Below are 26,008 nucleotides of genomic sequence, written 5' to 3'. Positions count from 1 at the left end.
AAAACCCTGACACTGCCAAGCGATTCGGCTAACATTTTGTGGCTCGTTTGTACAGAGCATAAAATGAAAGGCTATAATATTTTAGCCGAACAATCCTCAGTTTTTGAGAAATCCGTCCCTGAAGTTCATGAAGCGTGATAGGTTCAGACTTCATGGGATCAACAGATAACTGAAAATTGAACATTTTCAATCGTGATGGGGTCCGTATACGTATATTTTCCTACAAATCTAGGAAAGAAACTGTTTAGACTGCTGTTTACGTCCCCACATGGTAAAGGCTGTTCGACGAAAGCGCCACCTGGGTAATTCCCGAAGAGGAAATACTTTTAAAGGTAAATCATGTCTGTTTTTCGTCGAATATTCGAAAGGAACGGTGTAGTTCCGCGAAGATTGCATTCATTAGATGTTCTTAGTGCCGCCAGTAAATTTGCTTCGAATGTTTACATGATGCTATTCACGTAGTTGGAAGAAAAGTGAGGACATTCAACAGAGTGCTTGAAAGAGCTATTGTATAGCTATCAGAATTAAAATGTTCTCAAGATATGTTTTCTAAAACCGTGCCTTCCTCCACACGCGTGACCCGGACACACTACGACACCACCAGCAACTCCAGCGACATATCCGAAACTTGGTCGCGGCTAAGAAACGCCGGAACTGGCGACAGACATGCACCCGTTTATTGCTACCCTACCTATAAACTCGTCCAAGTTCTGGTCAGCCTTCCGTCGCCTTACCGGAACTAAACCCTCCCCCTACTATCCTCTTCTCCATGATGATCACCCCTTCCCTGACACCCTTATTAAGGCCAATCACTTTGCCTCCTACCCCTCCGATGTCTTTTCCATCCCCGACGATCCCCAGTCCGATTACTCCCTCTTCCCGGATATCCGCGATCGAACTGACACCTCTGTCCCTCCCCTCGCACCTGGTTTCCAGTACTTGGACAACATTACACACACGGAACTAAAAATGACTGGTTCAAATGACTCTGAGCACTATGGGACTCAACATCTTAGGTCATAAGTCCCCTAGAACTTAGAACTACTTAAACCTAACTAACCTAAGGACATCACACACACCCATGCCCGAGGCAGGATTCGAACCTGCGACCGTAGCAGTCCCGCGGTTCCGAAATGCAGCGCCAGAACCGCTAGACCACCGCGGCCGGCCACACACGGAACTCAATGCCCCTATCACTACACAGGATCTCATTGATACACTCCGCACAAAACGCAACACCGCTCCTGGTCACGATCGTGTCACCTACCGTCACCTCCGTGAAGCTCCTGTCTCTTTCCTCTCCACCCTGGCCAGGCTCTACAATGTAGTCCTGTCCACCGGTTACTACCCCGACCTGTGGAAAACCTCCCGTATCCTGATGTTCCTTAAACCTGGCAAACCGCCGTCCGCCGTCTCCTCCTACTGTCCCATCAGCCTCACCTCGGTCTTCAGCAAGGTCCTGGAATCTATCCTCACCCGACGCATCCACCAGCATCTCCGCCAGCACCGCCTCCTTCCTGTTACCCAGTGTGGCTTTCGGCCGTCCTTCTCTTCCGACGACCTTCTCCTTCACCTCACTCATCTCCTTTCCAAACAGCTTAATTCCCGTCGCTCCGCAATCTTCCTCTCCCTGGACCTCGAACGTGCCTATGACCGCGTATGGCATTCCGGTCTCCTCTTCAAGCTCCAAACCTTCGCCCATCCCATTAACTACGTCCGTCTGATTGGCTCCTTTCTCTCCCACCGTCCTTCCTACGTCACCATCCATAACACGGATTCCTACACCTTTTTTCCCTCAGACGGTGTGCCCTAAGGTTCCGTTCTCTCCCCCCCCTCTGTACCTTTTGTATACGGCGGACATGCCGCCGCCGTCACCCCCCGTCCACCTTCTCCAGTTTGCCGAGGACACCGCCTTCCTTGCCCTCGCCCCCACCCTGCAGCGTTCCCAACACCTTCTCCAATTCCATCTTGACTGATTCACCGCTTGGTGCAACCAGTGGTTGCTCAAGGTCAATCCCTCCGAAACCCAGGCGATCATTGTAGACAAAACCACCCCTTCCTTCCGCCTCCTCGATTTCTATCTAACCATCTATGGCCATCCTATCGCCCTCACCCCCACCCTTAAGTACCTTGGCGTCACCCTCGACCGTCGCCTCTCCTGGACCCCCCCATCTCCGGACAATCCAAGCCAAGGCACACTCTCGACTCCGTCTCCTGAAACTCCTTTCCGGCCGTAGTGGGGTCTGGACCCCTCCACCATACTCCACACCTATAAATCCTCATCCACCCTATCCTCTGTTACGCCCATACGGCCAGGATGTCCACCCCCCCCCCTACCTTTTATAAATCCCTTCAGATCCTTGAACGCCATGCACTCCGCCTCGAATATCGCATCCGTCTCCCCTTCCCCATGCGGATCCTGTATGACCTAATTTCGTTTCCTCACTTCCTCCTTTTCCTCGAACGGATACAGATCCTCTACACCTCCCGTAAACTCGATCCTCCTCACCTGCTTGTCTCACCCATCCTCTCTCACCCCCGCCCGCTGCCATGCCTGTATTCCCACGTCCCACCCGGTCTCCATCTCTCCACCATCCTTACCCTCTCCCAAGGTGGCTTCCGCCAGCTCCCCCTCCCTGATGATGCCCTCCTCCCCTCCATCTACCCCTCCTATCAACTTTTATCCTCCCCTCCCACTTCCTGTGTTTTTTCCTTTGGGCACCCTCCCTCCCTCCTCTCCTCCCTCCCTCCCTCTTCCCTTTCTTCCCACTCCTCCCCCGGGCTTCCCCTACCCCCGTCCCTCAGCTCCTCCTCCCATCTCCTCTGCCATTGGTATCTTTGCACTCCCATCTCCCTCCCCCTCCCCCTTCTCCCCCTCTTGGCAGGTCCCCGGACTCGCGCACACTACGTGAAAATTCGCGCGTCGGAGATCATCGCCATCCGTTTCTCGTGTGTGCCGTCGTTTTGTGTTTAGTGTTCACCACCACACTACATCGTTTACATGTGCCATCGACATCATCAATGTTAGTGCGTCGTGTCAACAGTTTGTAGTGTGGATTATCGTCGAGTGTGAACGGCTCCCTGGTTTTGTATTTATGTGTCTACTGTTTTATTACCCGCCATTATGTAAATTCTGTGTATTCCTTCTGTATTTTTTATCATTGTCTATTCTACGGCTGAAGAGCAGCGTAGAATGCTGCTGCCAGCCTGCCTGTTGTACAGGTTTTAAAATCACAATACAGAAAAAAAAATGTTTTGTAAAGTGAATCTCCGTATTTCCCGGATTTTGAACAAGTGACAAACATGTATTAACGAATCAGTTAAGTGATTCACCCCTTCTATACTCCGATCACCAAATTAATCGTTAATTATAAGTATAGGAAAACTGTAGGCAACAATTTTCCAGGCGCTGTGATGGAACATTACGCCCTGAACAAATGCGTTATTTTTGTGTACTACCTACTGCGACAAGGGTTCGTTTTTCTCCCTTATGCGCTAACATACGTCAAATGCTTGTCTTCGCAGCAATCTTACTCGGAATTGTTTTCATATGACAAGGCTCATAATTTTAGTTCCTTACTAATCCAGTCGTCCGTGAAATTTATTTCACTATCTTGTTATTGTTCCTCATTGATTTACTCACCTTAGTAACTCTCTATTCCTACCAATTTAGAAGCGGAAAGAAACACGAATGAGAAAACTGCAGAATGCATCGTGCAGTTGAACACAGTTTCTCCGCTTCCAAGCCATATGGCCTAGTCGCATCACCAGTGGCGCTTCCGAAAAGTAGCCTTCATGTTATGGGCACATAAGCGGCAGTCGTAAACGTTTCTTTCCTCGGTTTCTAGGAAAACATGCATTTGCAGGACCCCATATGCAGCGTATGACGACGATGAATGCTCAGTTTGCAATTACCTATTGATCCCCTGAATTTTGTGTCGATAGCGCGTCGTGAACTCGTTTTCTTAAAATCGAACGCTTGTCGAGCCAAAATATATTCATTTCAAGTTGTACACAGGAGACTTGAGAAATATGAGCCGAATCGGTTGGCCGTGTCTGGGAAGTTTCCTTGTGGGCCCTAATATTTCTACATCATATCCGTAAACCCATGTTTCATCACCTGTTATGACACGTTTCGTAAGTTCTGCATCGCTGTTGACTTCATCTAGCGATCCCTCAGCAACTTGCATTCGGCGATGTTTTTGTTAGAAATTTAATAATTTTGGAACAACTTTGCTGTCACACGTTTCGTAACCAATTTTTTTTTTTAAATACAGTGCCTGAGCCCTGTTTGTGATTCGGCGATCGTTCACTATTCTTTCTTTCACTTTCTCCATCGGTTGCTGATGTCCTGGAGCAATCAGGGCGCTCATCATCTTCAACGTCTTCAAGGCCGGCTTCGAAATGCTTATACCACTCGTAAACCTTTTGTTTTAGTCATAGCAGACTCAGTGATTGTAATGTTTACCATTTCTATAACTTTGCTATACTTTATTCCGTTATTAAGGCAAAATTTAGTATAGATTGTGATCCATTTTTAGAGAAAATAAATATAATTACCTGACAGAGTCGAGATGCCGATCTGTGAACTTTGCTGTTTAAGATTTTGTGACAATTCGTTATTTGGCCAACATAGCAATACAGAGAACATGTTTACTAGTTTCAACCGCTTAAAAGGTCCTCATCAGATCTGAAAACTGTTACAAGATTTCAAGTCAGAAATTCTGCGAACCAAAATATTGACCAGAAATAATTACGCAAAAGCTATGAAGAGTTCATCGCAGAATACAAACATGCTGTGTGTAAATCGAGGGAACATGTAAGATGTTTTGTCATCCTTGTGTTAACATCCATAACGAAATGTCTCTGTAAAATAAAATAAATTTACATGGATAAGATCGAAAGCAAATAGCATGAAACTACTTGCAACAAGTTTATAGCGAGGAACGTACCTTACAGTCATATTTACAACATACGTATGTGAACCAGTGCACGAGAATCGTTGTCGTATATATAGCCGTCGTGCCTGAGCACAAAGACAGTCAAAGTTAACTGGATGAAAACAGTAAACAAACCGACTGACACTTTGTACATGGGCTCACAGGTTTCTCTGAGGACATACGATAAGGATGCTTATACACTGTTTCACATTCGTATGTCGCAAATACGAGCGTAGGGCACGTTCTGCACGTAGTTTCGTACCAATGGCTTTGCATCTTACCCATGTAAATTTATTTTGTTTTACAGTGACACTTCTTAATGGATGTTGACTCTGTAATGACAAAGTTTCTTACTTATTCTCTGGATTTAAGCACTACATGTTTGTATCTTGGTGTGTGTGGTTCACAGCTTTTGCATAATTATTTCTGGTCAGAGCTGCTCTACTCCAAAATATTTCTGACTCAACTGTGTAACAGTTGCCAGGTACTAAGATGACCATTTAAGCGGTTGAAACTAGTAACCTATGTTTTTTATATTGCAATCTTGGCCAAAGCAGCGTTTTCTATAAAATGTGCAACGGTCAAAATAAATAATCGCCCAAAACTAAAAAGCATTTGCGGTCTTTGATACAGGTTACAACAGACTAAATATCCGATAGTAGATACTGTTAAATGTTTTACCAACACAACGAGGAAATCTCATAAATTGGACTAAAACAACATGCGAAATTACAGGATTCCCGTTGCTTTCGGAACACATCTCGTAGAATTTAATTCTTTAGTTTTTCGTCTTGGTATGTGCTGCATCTGGACAGAATAGGGAAAACAATACTTCCAAGAGGTACCGATCCGGTTTTGAAACTGCACATGTAGACACGTGGAAACGTATTCGGCAGTATTCTCACGCCTTTCGGTACAAAGCACAACTAGGCAGCCGAGTTGAGAAGTTACTCACGGAGCGCAGGTCGTGCTCGTACCAGCGCTCCCAGTAGCCCTGCAGGTTGTCGGAGAGCCGGAAGTCCCAGACGCCGTCGAGCGAGCGCACCTCGCGGGACTCGGACTCCCTGGGGTAGAGCATGCCGCCCAGAGACACCTCGCCGCGGGTCGCCGACAGCACCACGGCCACCATCAGCATCGCCGTCACCACAGACATGCTGCCTGCAACGAGACGGGTTCACTGGGGTCTCACTAGCATGCAAGCGACTGCATACCTGGTAATCGTCTAGTAGATAGAAACTAACACCCAATAGCGCTGGAACAGTCTCTACAAAACACTTACAATAGAGGAGCACTTCCGCATGCAGAAAACAATAAAGTTAAGTTTTACACGATTACACAACACATACCTATAAGACACTGTTTCCAGCATTTAGTGAATTTTACAAAGACACTTCTGAAAGCATAGTGTATGAAACATTCTCAGTGATCCAACAAAGACAGTTGTTTCTCAACTCATCCCCTCCCCCCCCCCTCCCACACACACACACACACACACACACACACACACACACACACACACACACACACACTGGCGTAATTTTTCCCAAATATCGTTTTCGTAAATTAAAACCTACGTATGAACATGTGCCACTGCTACTCTTACAAAAGTACACTACTGGCCATTAAAATTGCTACACCACGAAGATGACGTGCTACAGATGGGAAATTTACCGACAGGAAGAAGATGCTGTGATATGCAAATGATTAGCTTTTCAGATCATTCACATAAGGTTGGCGCCGGTGGCGACACCTACAATGTGCTGACACGAGGAAAGTTTCCAACCGATTTCTCATACACAAACAGCCGTTGACCGGCGTTGCCTGGTGAAACGTTGTTGTGATGCCTCGTGTAAGGAGGAGAAATGCGTACCATCACGTTTCAGACTTTGATAAAGCTCGGATTGTAGCCTATCGCGATTGCGGTTTATCGTATCGCGATATTGCTGCTCGCGTTGGTCGAGATCCAATGATTGTTAGCAGAATATGGAATCGGTGGGTTCAGGAGGGTAATACGGAACGCCGTGCTGGATCCTAACGGCCTCGTATCACTAGCAGTCGAGATGACAGGCATCTTATCCGCATGGCTGTAACGGATCGTGCAGCCACGTCTCGATTCCTGAGTCGACAAGTGGGGACGTTTGCAAGACAACAACCATCTGCACGAACAGTTCGGCGACGTTTACAGCAGCATGGACCATCAGCTCGGAGACCATGACTGCGGTTACCCTTGACTCTGCATCACAGACAGTAGCGCCTGCGATGGTGTACTCAACGACCAACCTGGGTGCACGAGTGGCAAAACGTCATTTTTTCGGATGAATCCAGGTTCCGTTTACAGCATCATGATGGTCGCATCCGTGTTTCGCGACATCGCAGTCAACGAACATTGAAAGTATGTATTCGTCATCGCCATATTAGCGTATCACCCGACGTGATGGTATGGGGTGCCATTGGTTACACGTCTCGGTCACCTGTTGTTCACACAGACGGCACTTTGAACAGTGGACGTTACATTTCAGATGTGTTACGACCCACGACTCTACCCTTCATTCGATCCCTGCAAAACCCTACATTTCAGCAAGATAACGCACGATCGCATGTTGCAGGTCCTGTACAGGCCTTTCTGGATGCAGAAAATCTTCGAATGCTGCCCTGGCCAGCACATTCTCCAGATCTCTCACCAATTGAAAACGTCTGGTCAATGGTCGCCGAGCAACTGGCTCGTCACAATACGCCAGTCACTAATCTTGATGAACTGTGGTATCGTGTTGAAGCTGCATGGGCAGCTGTACCTGTACACGCCATCCAAGCTCTGTTTGACTCAATGCCCAGGCGTATCAAGGCCGTTATTACGGCCACAGGTGGTTGTTCTGGGTACTGATTTCTCTGGATCTATGCACCAAAATTGTGTGAAAATGTAATCACATATCAGTTCTAGTATAATATATTTGTCCAATGAATACCCGTTTATCATCTGCATTTCTTCTTTGTGTAGCAATTTTAATGGCCAGTAGTGTATTTAAAATAACAATTTTCTAAGAAAAATCATTCGGCTACTTTGGAGATGACACGCTGTCAAGCCGTAAAAAGAGGTAAAAGCAGGCTAAAGGTACAAATCAATCTTCACTATTAATGTAGCTACAGGTGAGCAATCAAAACAAAATAAGAACATTTTATTGAGTTAGACCTGAAATAGAGAAACAATGATTAACATTGAATACAATTTTCTTACAGAAACAAATCGATAGTCACTGAAGACGACATGTAAGCGTCGAAACACTTCTGAGTAAATAGACAAAGAAATACATTGTGTTTTGCGGGAGGAGGATTTTAAAAATTCACATTTAATTCATCAGCACTAAAATACAAATAGGAGCTTCCAAACCCAAAATGATGATAATTTACCACTTCTTAGTGACATTCTGGCTTTAACTAACTTTATTTATTGCCGAAGGTATTAACTACTTTATATGCTGAGGAACTGACTTGAAAAAGATGACAGAGCTTTAAAATTAACAGAACATATATGATAGTGGGTGTTTACGATCGCCGCGCGGGATTAGCCGAGCGGTCTTGGGGCTGCAGCCATGGACTGTGCGGCTGGTCCCGGCGGAGGTTCGAGTCCTCCCTCGGGCATGGGTGTGTGTGTGTTTCTCCTTAGAATAATTTAGGTTAAGTAGTGTGCAAGCTTATGGTCTGATGACCTTAGCAGTTAAGTCCCGTAAGATTTCACACACATTTGAACACTTTTTTGTTTACGATCGGCCCGATTTAAATGCTGGGAATTTTAGTAGTTGATGTTTTTCTTCTTTTAAATACCTACATGCAATTACAGCTAAGATTGGAAATAATGTATAATACATGAAAAGTAAGATTGGAATACAAACGTCTCAAAAATGAGATTTAAGTGTCAGGAAGTCGTTTCTGGAAGTATTTGTATGGAGTGTAGCCATTTATGGAAGTGAAACATGGACGATAAATAGTTTGGACAAGATGAGAATAAAAGCTTTCGAAATGTGGTGCTACAGAAGAATGCAGAAGGTTAGATGGGTAGATCAAATAACTAATGAGGAGGTATTGAATAGAATTGGGGAGGAGTTTGTGGCACAACTTGACAAGAAGAAGGGACCGGTTGGTAGGACATGTTCTGAGGCATGTATGGATCACAAATTTAGCATTGGAGAGCGGCGTGGAGGGTAAAAATCGTAGAGGGAGACCAAGAGATGAATACACTAAGCAGATTCAGAAGGATGTAGGTTGCAGTAGTTACTGGGAGATGAAGAAACTTGCACAGGATAGAGTATCATGGAGAGCTGCATCAAACCTGTCTCAGGACTGAAGACAACAACAACAACAACAACAACAACAAGACTGGACTAGGGAAATGTGTTACTCGACATTAATCCTTTGCAGTAATAACTTCACAAACAAAACTAGAAAGTACAATTTTTAAAACAATAGTAGAAATCATATGTATACATGGATCAGAAATGTAGGCAATAAAAATGAGAAATCAAGCTCTCTCTCTCTCTCTCTCTCTCTCTCTCTCTCTCTCTCTCTCTCTCTCTCTCATCATTCGCACTCACACTTTTGCACAGAAGACGAAAAGAAGTACGAATCAGGTCAGTTTAGAGCTGAAATACACTGACTATAACTGCACAATGTGTCTGCCCCTGGTAGCTGACTGGTCAGCGCGACGGAATGTCATACCTAACGGCCAGTGTTCGATTCCCGGCTGGGTCGGAGATTTTGTACGCTCAGGGACTGGGTGTTGTCTTTATCATCATCATTTCATCCCCATCGACACGCAAGTCACCGAAGTGGCATCATGTCGAAAGACTTGCACCAGGCGGACGGTCTACCCGACGGGAGGCCCCAGCCACACGGCATTTACATTTTTTACTGCATAATGTGCGTTAACTGTCTTTCATGTTTGCGTTGCTCGCTGGCGCTGCTTTCTTGGTTGTTTGGTGCTCATACACTAGTACGACACAGTATTCTCATCTCCCCTACTGGATGCTGTGGTTGAATGTGCGAGATAATATTTTGTGAGAGTACGACCGTGATTTTTAATTATTGATGAAACACTAGTGCACCAATCGGGTAACAAGACACACACAAAACCAAGGCACTCCGTAAGGGGGACTGTAAGCGATAGATTTTTCTCAGGTCTATGCCCGCATTCCTACTGGCTTATCAAGAAAGGAGAGGGAGAATGCTAGTTGATTTGGCATTATTTACTAATGTAATAAGGGGGTTCTTATTCTTACAATCATGGAGCTCTGGGAGACGAGAGATAACGATCTGAAAATTCCAAGTGACTGAAATTTTATTACAAATTTAGACGTTATAATTGAACATAATCTGGAATCACTGTCCATACTGTTATCGGTGCTGACAAGTATTGAAATAGCTGATTGGTCTCGTATTATCAGATTTTCAGTGGTCATACTATAGGGAGGCTGATGGGAATTCATCAGCACACACCAGGGCGGCAGAACCCTTCCGTGGATCGCCACGCTGAAGCACACCGCGAAGCACTACGCGGAATGCCGCTACTACACAAATTAATGCACAAGCGCGACGGCACAGAGCTGGGAAGTTACCCACAGAGATGCTTGAGCACATAATTTTCAATTACTCTCGTGAAACGAGCCACAGAAAGAAGTTGGTTCGCGAACTGTGTCTACCACGACATACCGCATTGCACATCTTACCTCCTTCCACACGGAGCGTCTCCGCAGTGCGTCCTCTCCTCAGAACGTCCCGGCTACCGCTCTATCCGCCACGCTACGGACCGGCCACCCCGGCCGTTGTTCGAACTGCCACGTTCCTACTGGCTGAAGGCCAACCTCCACACTCTACAAGCTTCAGAACCGACCTTTCTGAAGTCCCACAAGCAATCCCTGTCTTTAGTGTTTAGCTTCCCTAGCTTCTCTTTTAAGAGACCTACCGCATCTACTGACAATCCTTTTGGACAGCCCTTCACCTTTCGAAGCCCAACAAATTCACACAGCATGCCCTCGTACGTACTGTAAAGGTAAAGAGAGGGCGAGGAAGTGTGACACATTGAAAAGTAATCGAAAAAAAACTTTCTTTCCTTCTACATGTCCATTATCTGGGTTATTTCTGAAGCGTACTCACAGTACCACTTCAATAACAGCGAAAATAATTTAACATATAACCTTCCTTGGTTGAGGAATGTGAAAAGAAAAGATGAAGCAATCACCCTGAAAACACTTTAAAATCTTCTGCTTAGTAAGCCTTTCAGTCACGGAAATGGATTAGTAGAGATTAAGTGCTGAAATCTCTTGATTTAGGCCATTTCAGAAAGGAAGAAATTATCTAAATGATGTAAATGGAAGGAAACATGCTACTGAGAAGAAGAGATTTTACGTTAATGTCAAAGACGGTATGGAGATGGAAACCTCAGGGTGCCGCGCGGGACTAGCCGAGCGGTCTCGGCCGCTGCAGTCGTCGACTGTGCGGCTGGTCCCGGCGGAGGTTCGAGTCCTCCCTCGGCCATGGGTGTGTGTGTTTGTCCTTAGGATGATTTAGGTTAAATAGTGTGTAAGCTTAGGGACTGATGACCTTAGCAGTTAAATCCCATAAGATTTCACACAGATTTGAACAACCTCAAGGTACGAAGAAAATGGTTCAAATGGCTCTGAGCACTATGGGACTCAACTGCTGAGGTCATAAGTCCCCTAGAACTTAGAACTACTTACACCTAACCAACCTAAGAACAACACACACATCCATGCCCGAGGCAGGATTCGAACCTGCGACCGTAGCGGTCGCGCGGTTCCAGACTGTAGCGCCAGAACCGCTCGGCCACCAGCGGCCGGCCTCAGGGTACGAGAAAACGAGGTCGGCCACTGGTGTCATGGAAGCTATGGACTTGGGGAATCTCCATGAGGGGTCTGGGAAGACGGTCAGCTATGGAGGTTGGGGACCAAGAAAGTATTGGCTGGAAACAACTAGTAAAATATGTACGTGCCTATAAACCGAAAGTTTAAATGTACGACACACACAGTATAATTGGGAGTCTCTTTTGGTACGAGATTATACTTCACAGTAAGCTAACTGTTTCTTATAGAAAAATTCAGCATTAGTGATCTCCATGTCACTGTTCAAAATACAAGCTACGTAGTTTCGCAATATAATTCACTTTATCACTTATACGTGAGTATCGTAGAAGTTAATTTAAAAATATTGTGTAATGTGTAACATTTCTTATCGCATCGCAGAATGTTTTTCTCTGTTCGTTTGCATGAACAAAACGTGCCCTATTAGGGCTGTTGTGTTCACACAGCTGCAAAGAGCGCGAATATGGTCGCATCTCAAAATTTTTGGAACATTTTTTAAAGATGCTGAAGAAGGTAGAATGAGACAGCTGATATCCCACTTTTCAGTCAGTGTCTTAAATAAACAGGAACATATTCCAATAGGAGTATTTGTGCACTGGTTCTCTCCTTTCCCCTGCTGCAAAAGGGCATGTAACTCACATGAAAAGAAAAATATTGGTCAGTGGAATTTAGGTAGTTTACGTATGTGAAATTGAAATAACGCAAAACTAATTTTACAGCTCACAACGGACTTTATGTGCGAAAATTATGCATGTGCTTTAGTACTACAACATGAGGTTCCCATATGATATTCGATGCACTTTTACAGCATATTTTTCCGTGTTATGTCACTTTATAAACTACGTTTTCGCCTGTCACATATTTTATGTGAACAGGTATGGTAACTTCGAGCCTCTGCGTATCGAAAACGGGTAAAGATATCAAGGATATTTTAAGAACTGTTCCAGATCAGTATCTTAGGAACATATCGCAAAAAATGTAGTCATTTTCTGCCCATAAGCGTCTTGAAATCCTCGGCTAGGTTTTGGTCCGTTGATAATGGTGAAAATGTAGTAAAAAAGCTCTTTCCTTGCGGTTTCCCGAGAACCCGCCTATTAGCTAATACTGCGCCCGTAAGTCCCATCAAACTTACTGTAGACCAGCAAAAAGAACCAACCGATTTGCTCCTTTTGCCTAAGCACGAGGAAATGTGTAATATTCACACTTTGACCCTATACTGGAGGATAGTCACACTAAGACGATATGCTGGGTATACAAATGGTACCTTGCCCAAGAACCACACAAAACACTTTACCCTACCCTTTAATTACCAATACAACTTTTGGTACGTGCTCCGGACAAATTCACACACTAATACATTCGTGCAATTTAGAACTGCATATTCTCAATCCATACGTCAACAAAATACACTAAGAATAACAAATGACGCAACACAGAGGAATTATCGGACTGGGACAGAAACATGTTATCTATGTGATCGTTCCAATTTAAGTTATTCGTAATGGTACTCCATAAATATTTAGTTGAATTTACAGTCTTCAGATTAGTGTGTTTTATCCTATTACCGAAATTTAGCAGATTCCTTTGGATGACTTCAAACTTACCATTATTTTGAGTCGGTTGCCACTGTTCGCAATACAGATACCATGTCTAAATAATTTTGCAATTGGTTTTGATCATCTGATTTTAGTACATGGTAAACGATAACATCATCTGCAAACAGTCTAAGACGACTGCTCAGATTGTCTCCTAAATAGTTTATGTAGATAAGGAACAGCAGAGGTCTGTAACACTATCTTGGGGAACGCCAGAAATCACTTCTGTTTTACTCGATAACTTTCCACCATTTAATACGAACTGCGATATTTCTGAAAGGAACTGACGAATCCAGTCGCGCAGGGGATACTCTATAGACACTCACTGTTATTACATGTCACTTGTGAAGATCAGTGTCAGATGTCTTCCGGAAATCTAAAAATATGTGATCAATTTGACATTCCCTGTAGATAGCACTCATTACTTCGTAAGAAAGAGTTAGTTAAGTTCCAAAAGAGCGATATTTTCGAAATCCGTGTCGGCTGTTTCTCAGTTCAAAATGTTCTAACACCGTGTATGTCCCAAAATCAACTCGACGTTCCTCCTATTTCCTTTCTTGAGAATTGTGTGTGACTCTGTTCAAACATATGTAGGTTGCAGTAGTTATTCGGAGACAAGTGTTGCACAGGATGGAGTAGCGCGGAGAGCGGCATCAAGACAGTCTTGGGAATGAAGACCACAACAGCAGTTCTTTACTCAATAACAGCGGCTGAAAATAACTGTTTTCGTCCGTAACGAACGGTGACAATCTTACGGTTAAATGTGAATACTGACGGAAGATTAATCTTGGAAAATTTCCTCCTCGTCGATAGCCCCATCTGACTCGATCAAATACTACTATTATGCGTTTTTTCACTACCTTTAACGCGCCTGCCGAACAAGCAGCCGACAACAGCTAAAACTGTTTATCGGACGTGGTTATTAACACGGATACTCACAGAGCAAAGAAAATACTGGGGACTTCCTGCTCAGTCTGTGAGCAAGGTTGCGATCGAGAGAAATCGTAAGGTTTTTTACGTTCGGGAATACCTAAAGCGATATGGACACACTCTAGGGATCTTACGGATCAAGCACCTATTACTTGCAGTGCCTAAAACACCACAAAGTGCTATGGTGTTTAGAGAGATCGATATCTGCTATATGAAAGTTTTTAGTTCAGTGGAAAGATAACTACACTCCTGGAAATGGAAAAAAGAACACATTGACACCGGTGTGTCAGACCCACCATACTTGCTCCGGACACTGCGAGAGGGCTGTACAAGCAATGATCACACGCACGGCACAGCTGACACACCAGGAACCGCGGTGTTGGCCGTCGAATGGCGCTAGCTGCGCAGCATTTGTGCACCGCCGCCGTCAGTGTCAGCCAGTTTGCCGTGGCATACGGAGCTCCATCGCAGTCTTTAACACTGGTAGCATGCCGCGACAGCGTGGACGTGAACCGTATGTGCAGTTGACGGACTTTGAGCGAGGGCGTATAGTGGGCATGCGGGAGGCCGGGTGGACGTACCGCCGAATTGCTCAACACGTGGGGCGTGAGGTCTCCACAGTACATCGATGTTGTCGCCAGTGGTCGGCGGAAGGTGCACGTGCCCGTCGACCTGGGACCGGACCGCAGCGACGCACGCCAAGACCGTAGGATCCTACGCAGTGCCGTAGGGGACCGCACCGCCACTTCCCAGCAAATTAGGGACACTGTTGCTCCTGGGGTATCGCCGAGGACCATTCGCAACCGTCTCCATGAAGCTGGGCTACGGTCCCGCACACCGTTACGCCGTCTTCCGCTCACGCCCCAACATCGTGCAGCCCGCCTCCAGTGGTGTCGCGACAGGCGTGAATGGAGGGACGAATGTAGACGTGTCGTCTTCAGCGATGAGAGTCGCTTCTGCCTTGGTGCCAATGATGGTCGTATGCGTGTTTGGCGCCGTGCAGGTGAGCGCCACAATCAGGACTGCATACGACCGAGGCACACAGGGCCAACACCCGGCTTCATGGTGTGGGGAGCGATCTCCTACACTGGCCGTACACCACTGGTGATCGTCGAGGGGACACTGAATAGTGCACGGTACATCCAAACCGTCATCGAACCCATCGTTCTACCATTCCTAGACCGGCAAGGGAACTTGCTGTTCCAACAGGACAATGCACGTCCGCATGTATCCCGTGCCACCCAACGTGCTCTAGAAGGTGTAAGTCAACTACCCTGGCCAGCAAGATCTCCGGATGTCCCCCATTGAGCATGTTTGGGACTGGATGAAGCGTCGTCTCACGCGGTCTGCACGTCCAGCACGAACGCTGGTCCAACTGAGGCGCCAGGTGGAAATGGCATGGCAAGCCGTTCCACAGGACTACATCCAGCATCTCTACGATCGTCTCCATGGGAGAATAGCAGCCTGCATTGCTGCGAAAGGTGGATATACACTGTACTAGTGCCGACATTGTGCATGGTCTGTTGCCTGTGTCTATGTGCCTGTGGTTCTGTCAGTGTGATCATGTGATGTATCTGACCCCAGGAATGTGTCAATAAAGTTTCCCCTTCCTGGGACAATGAATTCACGGTGTTCTTATTTCAATTTCCAGGAGTGTATAAGCAAGTTTCATTGAAATGCTTGGAACGAGGCATAAATGCTTCAGTTAAAATTTTATTGGAACGTCGAAGTAGAGTAGTAAACCGCCAGACTTGAAAATTATCTAAACTGAGGCGAGGTAATCGTAAATAAGCAATTCTGAAGGGCAGTAGTAGATTATTCGTTGCCGCTGAACTACCGAGTACAAACAGAGGGGGATAGCGATATGCGGTAGTATCGTGTACACACGGTATAAAAGGGCGGTACAGTGGTGGAGCTGTCATTTGTACTTGGGTGATTCACGTGAAACTGTTTCCGACGTGATTATGGCCACATAACGGAAAGCAGCAGACTTTGAACACTGAAAGGCAGTTGGAGCTAGACGCATGGGACATTCCATTTCGGAAATCGTTAGGGACTTCAATATTCTCTGATCTACAGTGTCAAGAGTGTGGCGAGAATACCGTATTTCAGGCATTAGCTCTCACGACGGTCAATGCATTGGCCAAAGACTTTCACTTAATGACCGCGAGCAACGGCATTTGCGTAGAGTTGTCAGTGCCGACAGACAAGTAACACTGCGTGAAATAACCGCAGATATCAACGTAGGACTACGATGAACGTACTCGTTAGGTCAGTGCGGCGAAATTTTGCGTTAATGGTCTATGGCAGTAGACGACCGATGCGAGTGCCTCTGGTACACAGCACGACATCGCCTGCATCCCCTCTCCCGGGCTCGTGACCGTATCGCTTGGACTCCAGGTGACTGGAAAACCGTGGCCTGGTCAGATGAGTGCCGATTACAGTTGGTAAGAGCTGATGGTAGGCTTCGAGTGTGGCGCAGATCCCACGAAGCCATAGAACCAAGTTGTTAACAAGGTACTGTGCTGGCTGGTGGTGGTTTCCGTAATGGTGTAAGATGTGTTTACATGGAATGGATTTTCGGCTACTTTAAGACCATTTGCAGCAATTCATGGACATCATATTCCCAAAAAGCGATGCAATTTGCATGGATGACAATCAATGCGCCATTGATACTTGAATACTTGACTATACTTGAGTATTGCTCATCAGTGTGGGATCCGTACCAGATCGGGTTGACGGAGGAGATAGAGAAGATCCAAAGAAGAGTGGCGCGTTTCGTCACAGGGTTATTTGGTAACCGTGATACCGTTACGGAGATGTTTAATAAACTCAAGTGGCAGACTCTGCAAGAGAGGCGCTCTGCATCGCGGTGTAGCTTGCTCGCCAGGTTTCGAGAGGATGCGTTTCTGGATGAGGTATCGAGTATATTGCTTCCCCCTACTTATACCTCCCGAGGAGATCACGAATGTAAAATTAGAGAGATTAGAGCGCGCACGGAGGCTTTCAGACAGTCGTTCTTCCCGCGAACCATACGCGACTGGAACAGGAAAGGGAGGTAATGACAGTGGTACGTAAAGTGCCCTCCGCCACACACCGTTGGGTGGCTTGCGGAGTATGAATGTAGATGTAGATTTCAGCAGGCCGCAGTTGTTCGCAATCGGTTTGAAGAACATTCCGGACAATTCGAGCAAATGGTTTTACACCCAGATCGCCCGACATGAATCCCATTTAATATTCATTATCGAGTGGTCAGTTCGTGCACATAGTCCTTCAGCGGCATCACTTTCGCAGCTATGGGCGGCTACAGAGGAACATGGCTCAACGACTTGTTGAGTTCACGCCACGTCGAGTTGCCGCACTACGCCGAGCAAAATGAGGTTCGACACGATGTTAAGAAGGGTCTCATGACTTTCACTTAATGACCGCGAGCAACGACATTTGCGTACAATTGTCAGTGCCAACAGACAAGTAACACTGCGTGAAATAACCGCAGGTATCAAGGTGGGACGTCAGTGCCTCAGAGTACGCCTGTCAGTAGAAGTAGTGACTGTTGAGGACAGCATGCTGAACCTCTTGTCGGGGATCACGCGAGGTGGCGCAATGGTTAGCACACTGGACTCGCATTCGGGAGTACGACGGTTCAAATCCGCGTCAGGCCATCCTGATTTTAGTTTACCGTAATTTCCCTAAACCGCTTCAGGCAAATGCACGGTCGACTTCCTTCCCCATACTTCCCTAATCCGATGGGACCGATGAGCTCGCTCCCAAATCAATCAATCTTCTCGGGAACCTTGCTGAGCTATGCGGCAGGTGCGCACTTGGTAGTAACTGTGCTTACTCAGACATCGGCAACTCTCGACAGAAAAAGCTTTTAGAAGATCAATAGAGAAAATTGCATGAATCGAAGCTAAGGGAAGCAGAATTTTTAGACTGCTGAGGAAAGAAGGTAGACTGGGGTTTAACGTCACGTCGAATAACGCTGACAGGACAAGGAGTAGTATTAATCGCTTTGGGGATACCACGGAAGTAGAATATGTCTGGGACGCTTGGCGCTTCGCGGAAGCGGGGCGTTTACGATAGCTTATCACCCGGATTACGAGCAGCGTTAGATTACTCTTCCATTCTTACCAAGCGATGTGTTTACCAGCTGAAAAATATGATATTGCTTTATGTTATGGGACTACTGAAGCTCTGACACCTATGAGTATAGGGATGAATGAGAATAAAACCTATAAGATAGCAATACAAGCAAACAAGCTTACAAAAAAAGCAAATGACTACTTGGAAATAATAAAAATCATATTGTGTGGAAAAATTGCGATGGTTCGTCTTCAATAACTGTGTGAAAAGTGCAGGGTAATCTTACATCTTCCTTAAATTTGATGAAAGCCCACGAGCGTGTGCATAAATAATCAGACCCCTAGTTTAACTGGAAAATGTGGTAAGAAACAAAAAATCCGTGGCACCATCGTGAATGAAAGTCAACAGTATAAAAAGGAACCGGCCACAGAGTGATCAAAAAGAATAAATTGTTGATTTAAGGAAGTCGTTCTATTTACGTAAACGTGTCTATCCCAGATCAATTTAACCGCCTCCGTTAAATGAGATTGCTTGGAATCGAATGCTTTCGGCGAGACGCGGTTGTGTGTACTGGTCTGTATGTTTCCCTTCCACACTAAATCTGCCCTACTTTTCGTGGTTAGCTGTGTGTAATTCTGACGGTTTACCTCAGTTTCACTTCTGATGATGTATGAAAAGTTATTAAAGTATACATTGTGTAAAGGTAAGGTACTAAAATATATGAAAATCTATAGATGAAAACACACATGCACAAGTAAATGATTATTTAATAAAGACAGATTATCTCATTTCTTAAAATCAAGAACCATATGCTCATATTTTTCCACTGTAAGCTCCCCAGGTCGACAATAATCGACTCCCAACCGAACGTATTCTATATACATGTGGTGCATATTTTGTCATGTAACGTATAATGAATGGCCAGTAAAGTGATCTCTTAATGAGTTTCGAAGAAGCTTGACGCTCAAAATATTGTTAAGGAAACGGGCATTACCGATAGAACAATGCCAGTTGGAAAAGGAGAAAGGAAGTAATTCACCTTGCTTTCTTTAAGGAACCATCTCGGCATTAGCTATATGGAAAACACGATAAGCTTAATTCAGGATTGGCAGATGGAAATTTGGACTTCAAGTTTCCCGTATAACACATATTAAGAGAATGGACTACCATAAAATTCCTGAATCCTGAAGGTTAAGATTTCTACTGACCTTCAAGATTTTTTTTATGTGTGTGTGTGTGTGTGTGTGTGTGTGTGTGTGTGTGTGTGTGTGTGTGGGTGGGTGGGTGGTGTGTGTGGCGGGGGCAGTGGTAAGGTCTTATGGCACCAAACGACTGAGGTCATCAGTCCATGGGGGTGGGGGGTGGGGGGTGGGGGAGAGGGAATGTAGAGACAGGGGAGCGGTATTTTGAAATGGAGTCAACTGTTTTGGACGATGGTGGAGGTATTGTAATTGTTTATTTTTCTGAAATGCATTTGCACCCGAAGATTGCGCCCATCGCCCATCGGGGACCGCGTTTGTGTTACAATGTAGGACCACACGGAGTACTCAAATCATTGCCGAGATCTCAAAAACTTTAATGGCAAGTCTTGACTCATTCGCCGTACAGCGAGATCTAGCGCCATTACAGAATAGCGTTCGGGATACTAAAGCAACCTTATCGATGTCGTAACTTTGATGGGGCATGGAATACCTACAACAGCGCGCGCCAACTGCTGAGTAACAGAGGCAATTTCTTTTCTGCGCGAGAATACGTGCCCTTGCTCAAACGTGCGTAAAATCTGTCGAATACGGCAGGTTACAGTGAAAACTTAACTTACAAATGAAGGTGTTTTTCTTCGAAATAGAAATAAGTTCCGAGACATGAAATCTCAGCTAATCAGTCCTAAACTACAAGAAATGTCAGATTCGAAAATGAACTTCTTTGACGCGCCGCTTTATTTGAGCCAGACGTTACTTTTTTTCTCTAGGCGTTGAATTATTGGTTTGCAGAGACTTGTCAAACTGTTTTCCGACATTATCAACAAATACGTGTAAAGCCTTGTACGTTTTCTATCACTCAGGAATTGGAAATTAAAGCCTTCTGAATATGAGCGTGTAGCCCGAAATCGGTTCTGGTATAAAAATAAATTTGAAAGTATTTACGGCTTGTTGCATTCTTCGCCAATAATCCTTAACGGCCGCGGTGTTCATCAGATCCATCTTGTGTAAAATAACGAAGAAACGTAATAAATTTACTGGCATCAGAAACTTCTAAGAACGCAAATTTTAGTTTCTGCGCTCTTGTGCTTCTCACTTGGAGTTTCATGTTGTTGTGAAGTAATTCCACGTCGCTGCTTTACATCGAGCAGTTAAATCCATAATGGATTTAATTTTGCAAAGTGCATTATTTACTGCTGCATTAACTTTGAAGAAAAAATTGCGTCTGATATGAAGAACGCCGGAGCTGACAGCTTTGTCTTCCTCGTATGTTTCTACAGCTTTTGGCAACGTTAATTGCGAAAGCTCGCGAATATCTCGAAGGCAAAAACGAGGCAAATGGAAAGACAAATGGCTCATAAACTCACTAATATAAAAAAAGACTTCGGAACCCGGACGAAAAGAACATCTACAAGATAGAATTACGAAAATATTTAAGACAAGATTGTGGTTTCTCATTATGCTTTTCAAAAAATATTTAGAGCATATGACTGTGCGTAGATTCCTAATGGAAAATGGGGTAAGAATCGGTGGCTGAAGAATATAGTGTTTGATATTGGGGATTTGTCTACCAAGAGATTGAAAAATGCTTCAAGAAACGGTAGACAAGATCGAAACCATGTGTAGTCTGCAAAATGCTGAATAGGTCACTGAGGGAAAAGCCATTGTCAGCGGCCTACTTAGACATATTTTTCAACATGGTCGCATACCACCTTCGTGGCTTGAAGTCACGGTTGTGTTAAGATCAAAAGAATTGGAAAATATTATGGGATAAACATTAATACAAAGGATACGAAAATAATAACAGTAAAAGATAAATGATAAAAATAATGCTGAAAAATGAGAGAAATTATAAAGGTGCAAAGTTCTCTTATTCTCATTTCCTTACAGTTATAGGGCATCCTCCGCTTCTTAGAAAAACACACACACACACACACACACACACACACACACACACTAATTAGAAAATGACATTGGCAAAAATGGGCATTTTCTAAGAAGCGGAGGATGCCCTATAACTGTAAGGAAATGAGAATAAGAGAACTTTTGATAAAGTGTTTTACCTATTGTGTCCTACTGCACGGTGCCGAAACGTGAACCATGAAGTTAACACGGGAATAAGTTGGAGGCATTTGGTATGTGGACAAGGTGCAAAACGGAAAAGAAGACTAATGGTGCGACAGTGTGACTAACGAAGAGGTGCTGAGAGAGAGAGCGGGAGACTGATCTGAGAAAGTGCGATGTTCAAAAACCGTGTGAAGCATACGTGGAAGAAAGTACAAGGCAAGACGGGAGATCCTGAACGATTTACTCCATGGAAGTAAATACATCACCTTGAAGTAGACAGCACTGGACCGCAAACAGTTGACGTAACAAGGTTTCATTCACAGAGCAGAATAATAATAATAATAATAACTATATAAATAAAAATATAAATGTTCATGCATTCAAAATCTTAAATCTCGGGGAGTTCTTCACCGACTCCTCTGAAATTTTAGCACAACGTTGCGTTCGAATAGTTTTTATTTACCTACCGGAGCGTCAAATGGTGTGTATAAAAATGCGATCTATGTAATATGTACGGTGCCCCAGTGGGTAGCCTATATAAAAACACGAGCATATTCAAATGCGACGTTGTGTCAAAATTTCGACGCTATCGGCGGAGAACTTTGGGACATTTAACATTTTGAAGAAAGGAACTTTTAAATCTACATAAATAATAATGTAAATGTTCATTTGTTCAACATTTTAAATCTCCGAAAGTTCACCGCTGATTGCTTCGAAATTTTGAGAAAAAGCTGCATTCGAATAGGCGTGTATCATTATATAACGATTACATATACACTCCTGGAAATGGAAAAAAGAACACATTGACACCGGTGTGTCAGACCCACCATACTTGCTCCGGACACTGCGAGAGGGCTGTACAAGCAATGATCACACGCACGGCACAGCGGACACACCAGGAACCGCGGTGTTGGCCGTCGAATGGCGCTAGCTGCGCAGCATTTGTGCACCGCCGCCGTCAGTGTCAGCCAGTTTGCCGTGGCATACGGAGCTCCATCGCAGTCTTTAACACTGGTAGCATGCCGCGACAGCGTGGACGTGAACCGTATGTGCAGTTGACGGACTTTGAGGGAGGGCGTATAGTGGGCATGCGGGAGGCCGGGTGGACGTACCGCCGAATTGCTCAACACGTGGGGCGTGAGGTCTCCACAGTACATCGATGTTGTCGCCAGTGGTCGGCGGAAGGTGCACGTGCCCGTCGACCTGGGACCGGACCGCAGCGACGCACGGATGCACGCCAAGACCGTAGGATCCTACGCAGTGCCGTAGGGGACCGCACCGCCACTTCCCAGCAAATTAGGGACACTGTTGCTCCTGGGGTATCGGCGAGGACCATTCGCAACCGTCTCCATGAAGCTGGGCTACGGTCCCGCACACCGTTAGGCCGTCTTCCGCTCACGCCCCAACATCGTGCAGCCTGCCTCCAGTGGTGTCGCGACAGGCGTGAATGGAGGGACGAATGGAGACGTGTCGTCTTCAGCGATGAGAGTCGCTTCTGCCTTGGTGCCAATGATGGTCGTATGCGTGTTTGGCACCGTGCAGGTGAGCGCCACAATCAGGACTGCATACGACCGAGGCACACAGGGCCAACACCCGGCATCATGGTGTGGGGAGCGATCTCCTACACTGGCCGTACACCACTGGTGATCGTCGAGGGGACACTGAATAGTGCACGGTACATCCAAACCGTCATCGAACCCATCGTTCTACCATTCCTAGACCGGCAAGGGAACTTGCTGTTCCAACAGGACAATGTACGTCCGCATGTATCCCGTGCCACCCAACGTGCTCTAGAAGGTGTAAGTCAACTACCCTGGCCAGCGAGATCTCCGGATCCGTTCCCCATTGAGCATGTTTGGGACTGGATGAAGCGTCGTCTCACGCGGTCTGCACGTCCAGCACGAACGCTGGTCCAACTGAGGCGCCAGGTGGAAATGGCATGGCAAGCCGTTCCACAGGACTACATCCAGCATCTCTACGATCGTCTCCATGGGAGAATAGCAGCCTGCATTGCTGCGAAAGGTGGATATACACTGTACTAGTGCCGACATTGTGCATGGTCTGTTGCCTGTGTCTATGTGCCTGTGGTTCTGTCAGTGTGATCATGTGATGTATCTGACCCCAGGAATGTGTCAATAAAGTTTCCCCTTCCTGGGACAATGAATTCACGGTGTTCTTATTTCAGTTTCCAGGAGTATATATATATATATATATATATATATATATATATATATATATATATACAGAGCTATTACAAATGATTGAAGCGATTTCATAAATTCACTGTAGCTCCATTCATTGACATATTGTCACGACACACTACAGATACGTAGAAAAACTCAAAGTTTTGTTCGGGTGAAGCCGCACTTCAGGTTTCTGCCGCCAGAGCGCTCGAGAGCGCAATGAGACAAAATGGCGACAGGAGCCGAGAAAGCGTATGTCGTGCTTGAAATGCACTCACATCAGTCAGTCATAAAAGTGCAACGACAATTCAGGACGAAGTTCAACAAAGATCCACCAACTGCTAACTCCATTCGGCGATGGTATGCGCAGTTTAAAGCTTCTGGATGCCTCTGTAAGGGGAAATCAGCGGGTCGGCCTGCAGTGAGCGAAGAAACGGTTGAACGCGTGCGGGAAAGTTTCACGCGTAGCCCGCGGAAGTCGACGAATAAAGCAAGCAGGGAGCTAAACGTACCACAGCCGACGGTTTGGAAGATCTTACGGAAAAGGCTAAAGCAGAAGCCTTACCGTTTACAATTGCTACAAGCCCTGACACCCGATGACAAAGTCAAACGCTTTGAATTTTCGGCGCGGTTGCAACAGCTCATGGAAGAGGATGCGTTCAGTGCGAAACTTGTTTTCAGTGATGAAGCAACATTTTTTCTTAATGGTGAAGTGAACAGACACAATGTGCGCATCTGGGCGGTAGAGAATCCTCACGCATTCGTGCAGCAAATTCGCAATTCACCAAAAGTTAACGTGTTTTGTGCAATCTCACGGTTTAAAGTTTACGCCCCTTTTCCTTCTGCGAAACAAACGTTACAGGACACGTGTATCTGGACATGCTGGAAAATTGGCTCATGCCACAACTGGAGACCGACAGCGCCGACTTCATCTTTCAACACCGCACTTCCATCATGATGTTCGGCATTTCTTAAACAGGAGATTGGAAAACCGATGGATCGGTCGTGGTGGAGATCATGATCAGCAATTCATGTCATGGCCTCCACGCTCTCCCGACTTAACTCCATGCGATTTCTTTCTGTGAGTTTATGTGAAAGATTCAGTGTTTAAACCTCCTCTACCAAGAAACGTGCCAGAACTGCGAGCTCGCATCAACGATGCTTTCGAACTCATTGATGGGGACATGCTGCGCCGAGTGTGGGAGGAACTTGATTATCGGCTTGATGTCTGCCGAATCACTAAAGGGGCACATATCGAACATTTGTGAATGCCTAAAAAAACTTTTGGAGTTTTTGTATGTGTGTGCAAAGCATTGAGAAAATATCTCAAATAATAAAGTTATTGTAGAGCTGTGAAATCGCTTCAATCATTTGTAATAACCCTGTGTGTGTGTGTGTGTGTGTGTGTGTGTGTGTGTGTGTGAAAGATATATGAAAGTGAGACGTTGTTAGCAAATAGAAAGTTGTATTCATGGCTTACCGGCTTATGATTAGAATAATACTGCAGAATCTGAATTTGCAGTACTAATGAACAGTGTTCGCAGTCAGAGAGAGAGAGAGAGAGAGAGAGAGAGAGATGGGGGAGGAGACAAACTGAGGGGTGCGAACAAATGGACATAGAATGTAGATAGGTGGAGACGGACAGAAAGGGGGTCAGGGCAGGATGAGATGGAGAGGGAGGGAGGAGAAGATGATGTTGAGAGAAAGATGGAAAAGGTGACTATCAGAAACGGAGTAGAGAGGGGGTAGGAGGCGGTGGATAGAGTGCGGGGAAGGAGTATGAGATAGAGGGACACGAGAAAAGAGGCAGAGACAGGGGAGTGAAGCAGATTAGGATGTGTACCCAGTTACTATACATATTAGAAACGTGTGCTTTCTCTTTTCCTTTTTTCCATTTAACCAGACAGCCACAGAAATCCATGATCTGGAACAGCTAGTAGTAGTAGTAGTAGTAGTAGTAGTAGTAGCCTAATAATAATTGTCCGTGCGTAATCGTAACGCGGAGATTATTTCTGAAAGGATCTATTTCACTCGTGTGTTAGTACTTCATTGGAAATGAGAGGCTTATTTCTGAAAAGCAGATCTCGTTCGTGTGTAGTGTCGAGTGTGCTGATTTATCTACTACAGTTTCTTGAGGAATAA

General features: G+C 45.3%; 1 protein-coding gene across 5 annotated transcripts in view; it reads right to left on the bottom strand.

Annotated features, from left to right (window-relative positions):
• LOC126249890 (beta-glucuronidase-like) overlaps positions 1 to 26,008 on the bottom strand; it is a 469,370-nt gene that overhangs the window by 121,046 nt on the left and 322,316 nt on the right. For all 5 annotated transcript variants that reach the window (XM_049951515.1, XM_049951516.1, XM_049951514.1 and 2 more), the window contains one exon: positions 5,896 to 6,098. In XM_049951515.1, coding sequence (XP_049807472.1) covers positions 5,896 to 6,093 — 198 coding nt within the window. In that variant the 5' untranslated portion in view covers positions 6,094 to 6,098. The remainder of the gene's footprint in view (positions 1 to 5,895; positions 6,099 to 26,008) is intronic.

The sequence above is a fragment of the Schistocerca nitens genome, chromosome 1 (assembly GCF_023898315.1).
Source record: "Schistocerca nitens isolate TAMUIC-IGC-003100 chromosome 1, iqSchNite1.1, whole genome shotgun sequence".
In the NCBI taxonomy this organism is placed as follows: Eukaryota; Metazoa; Arthropoda; class Insecta; order Orthoptera; family Acrididae; genus Schistocerca; species Schistocerca nitens.
Note: the sequence above shows the minus strand (reverse complement) of the source record. Positions and strands in the feature narration are given on the sequence as shown.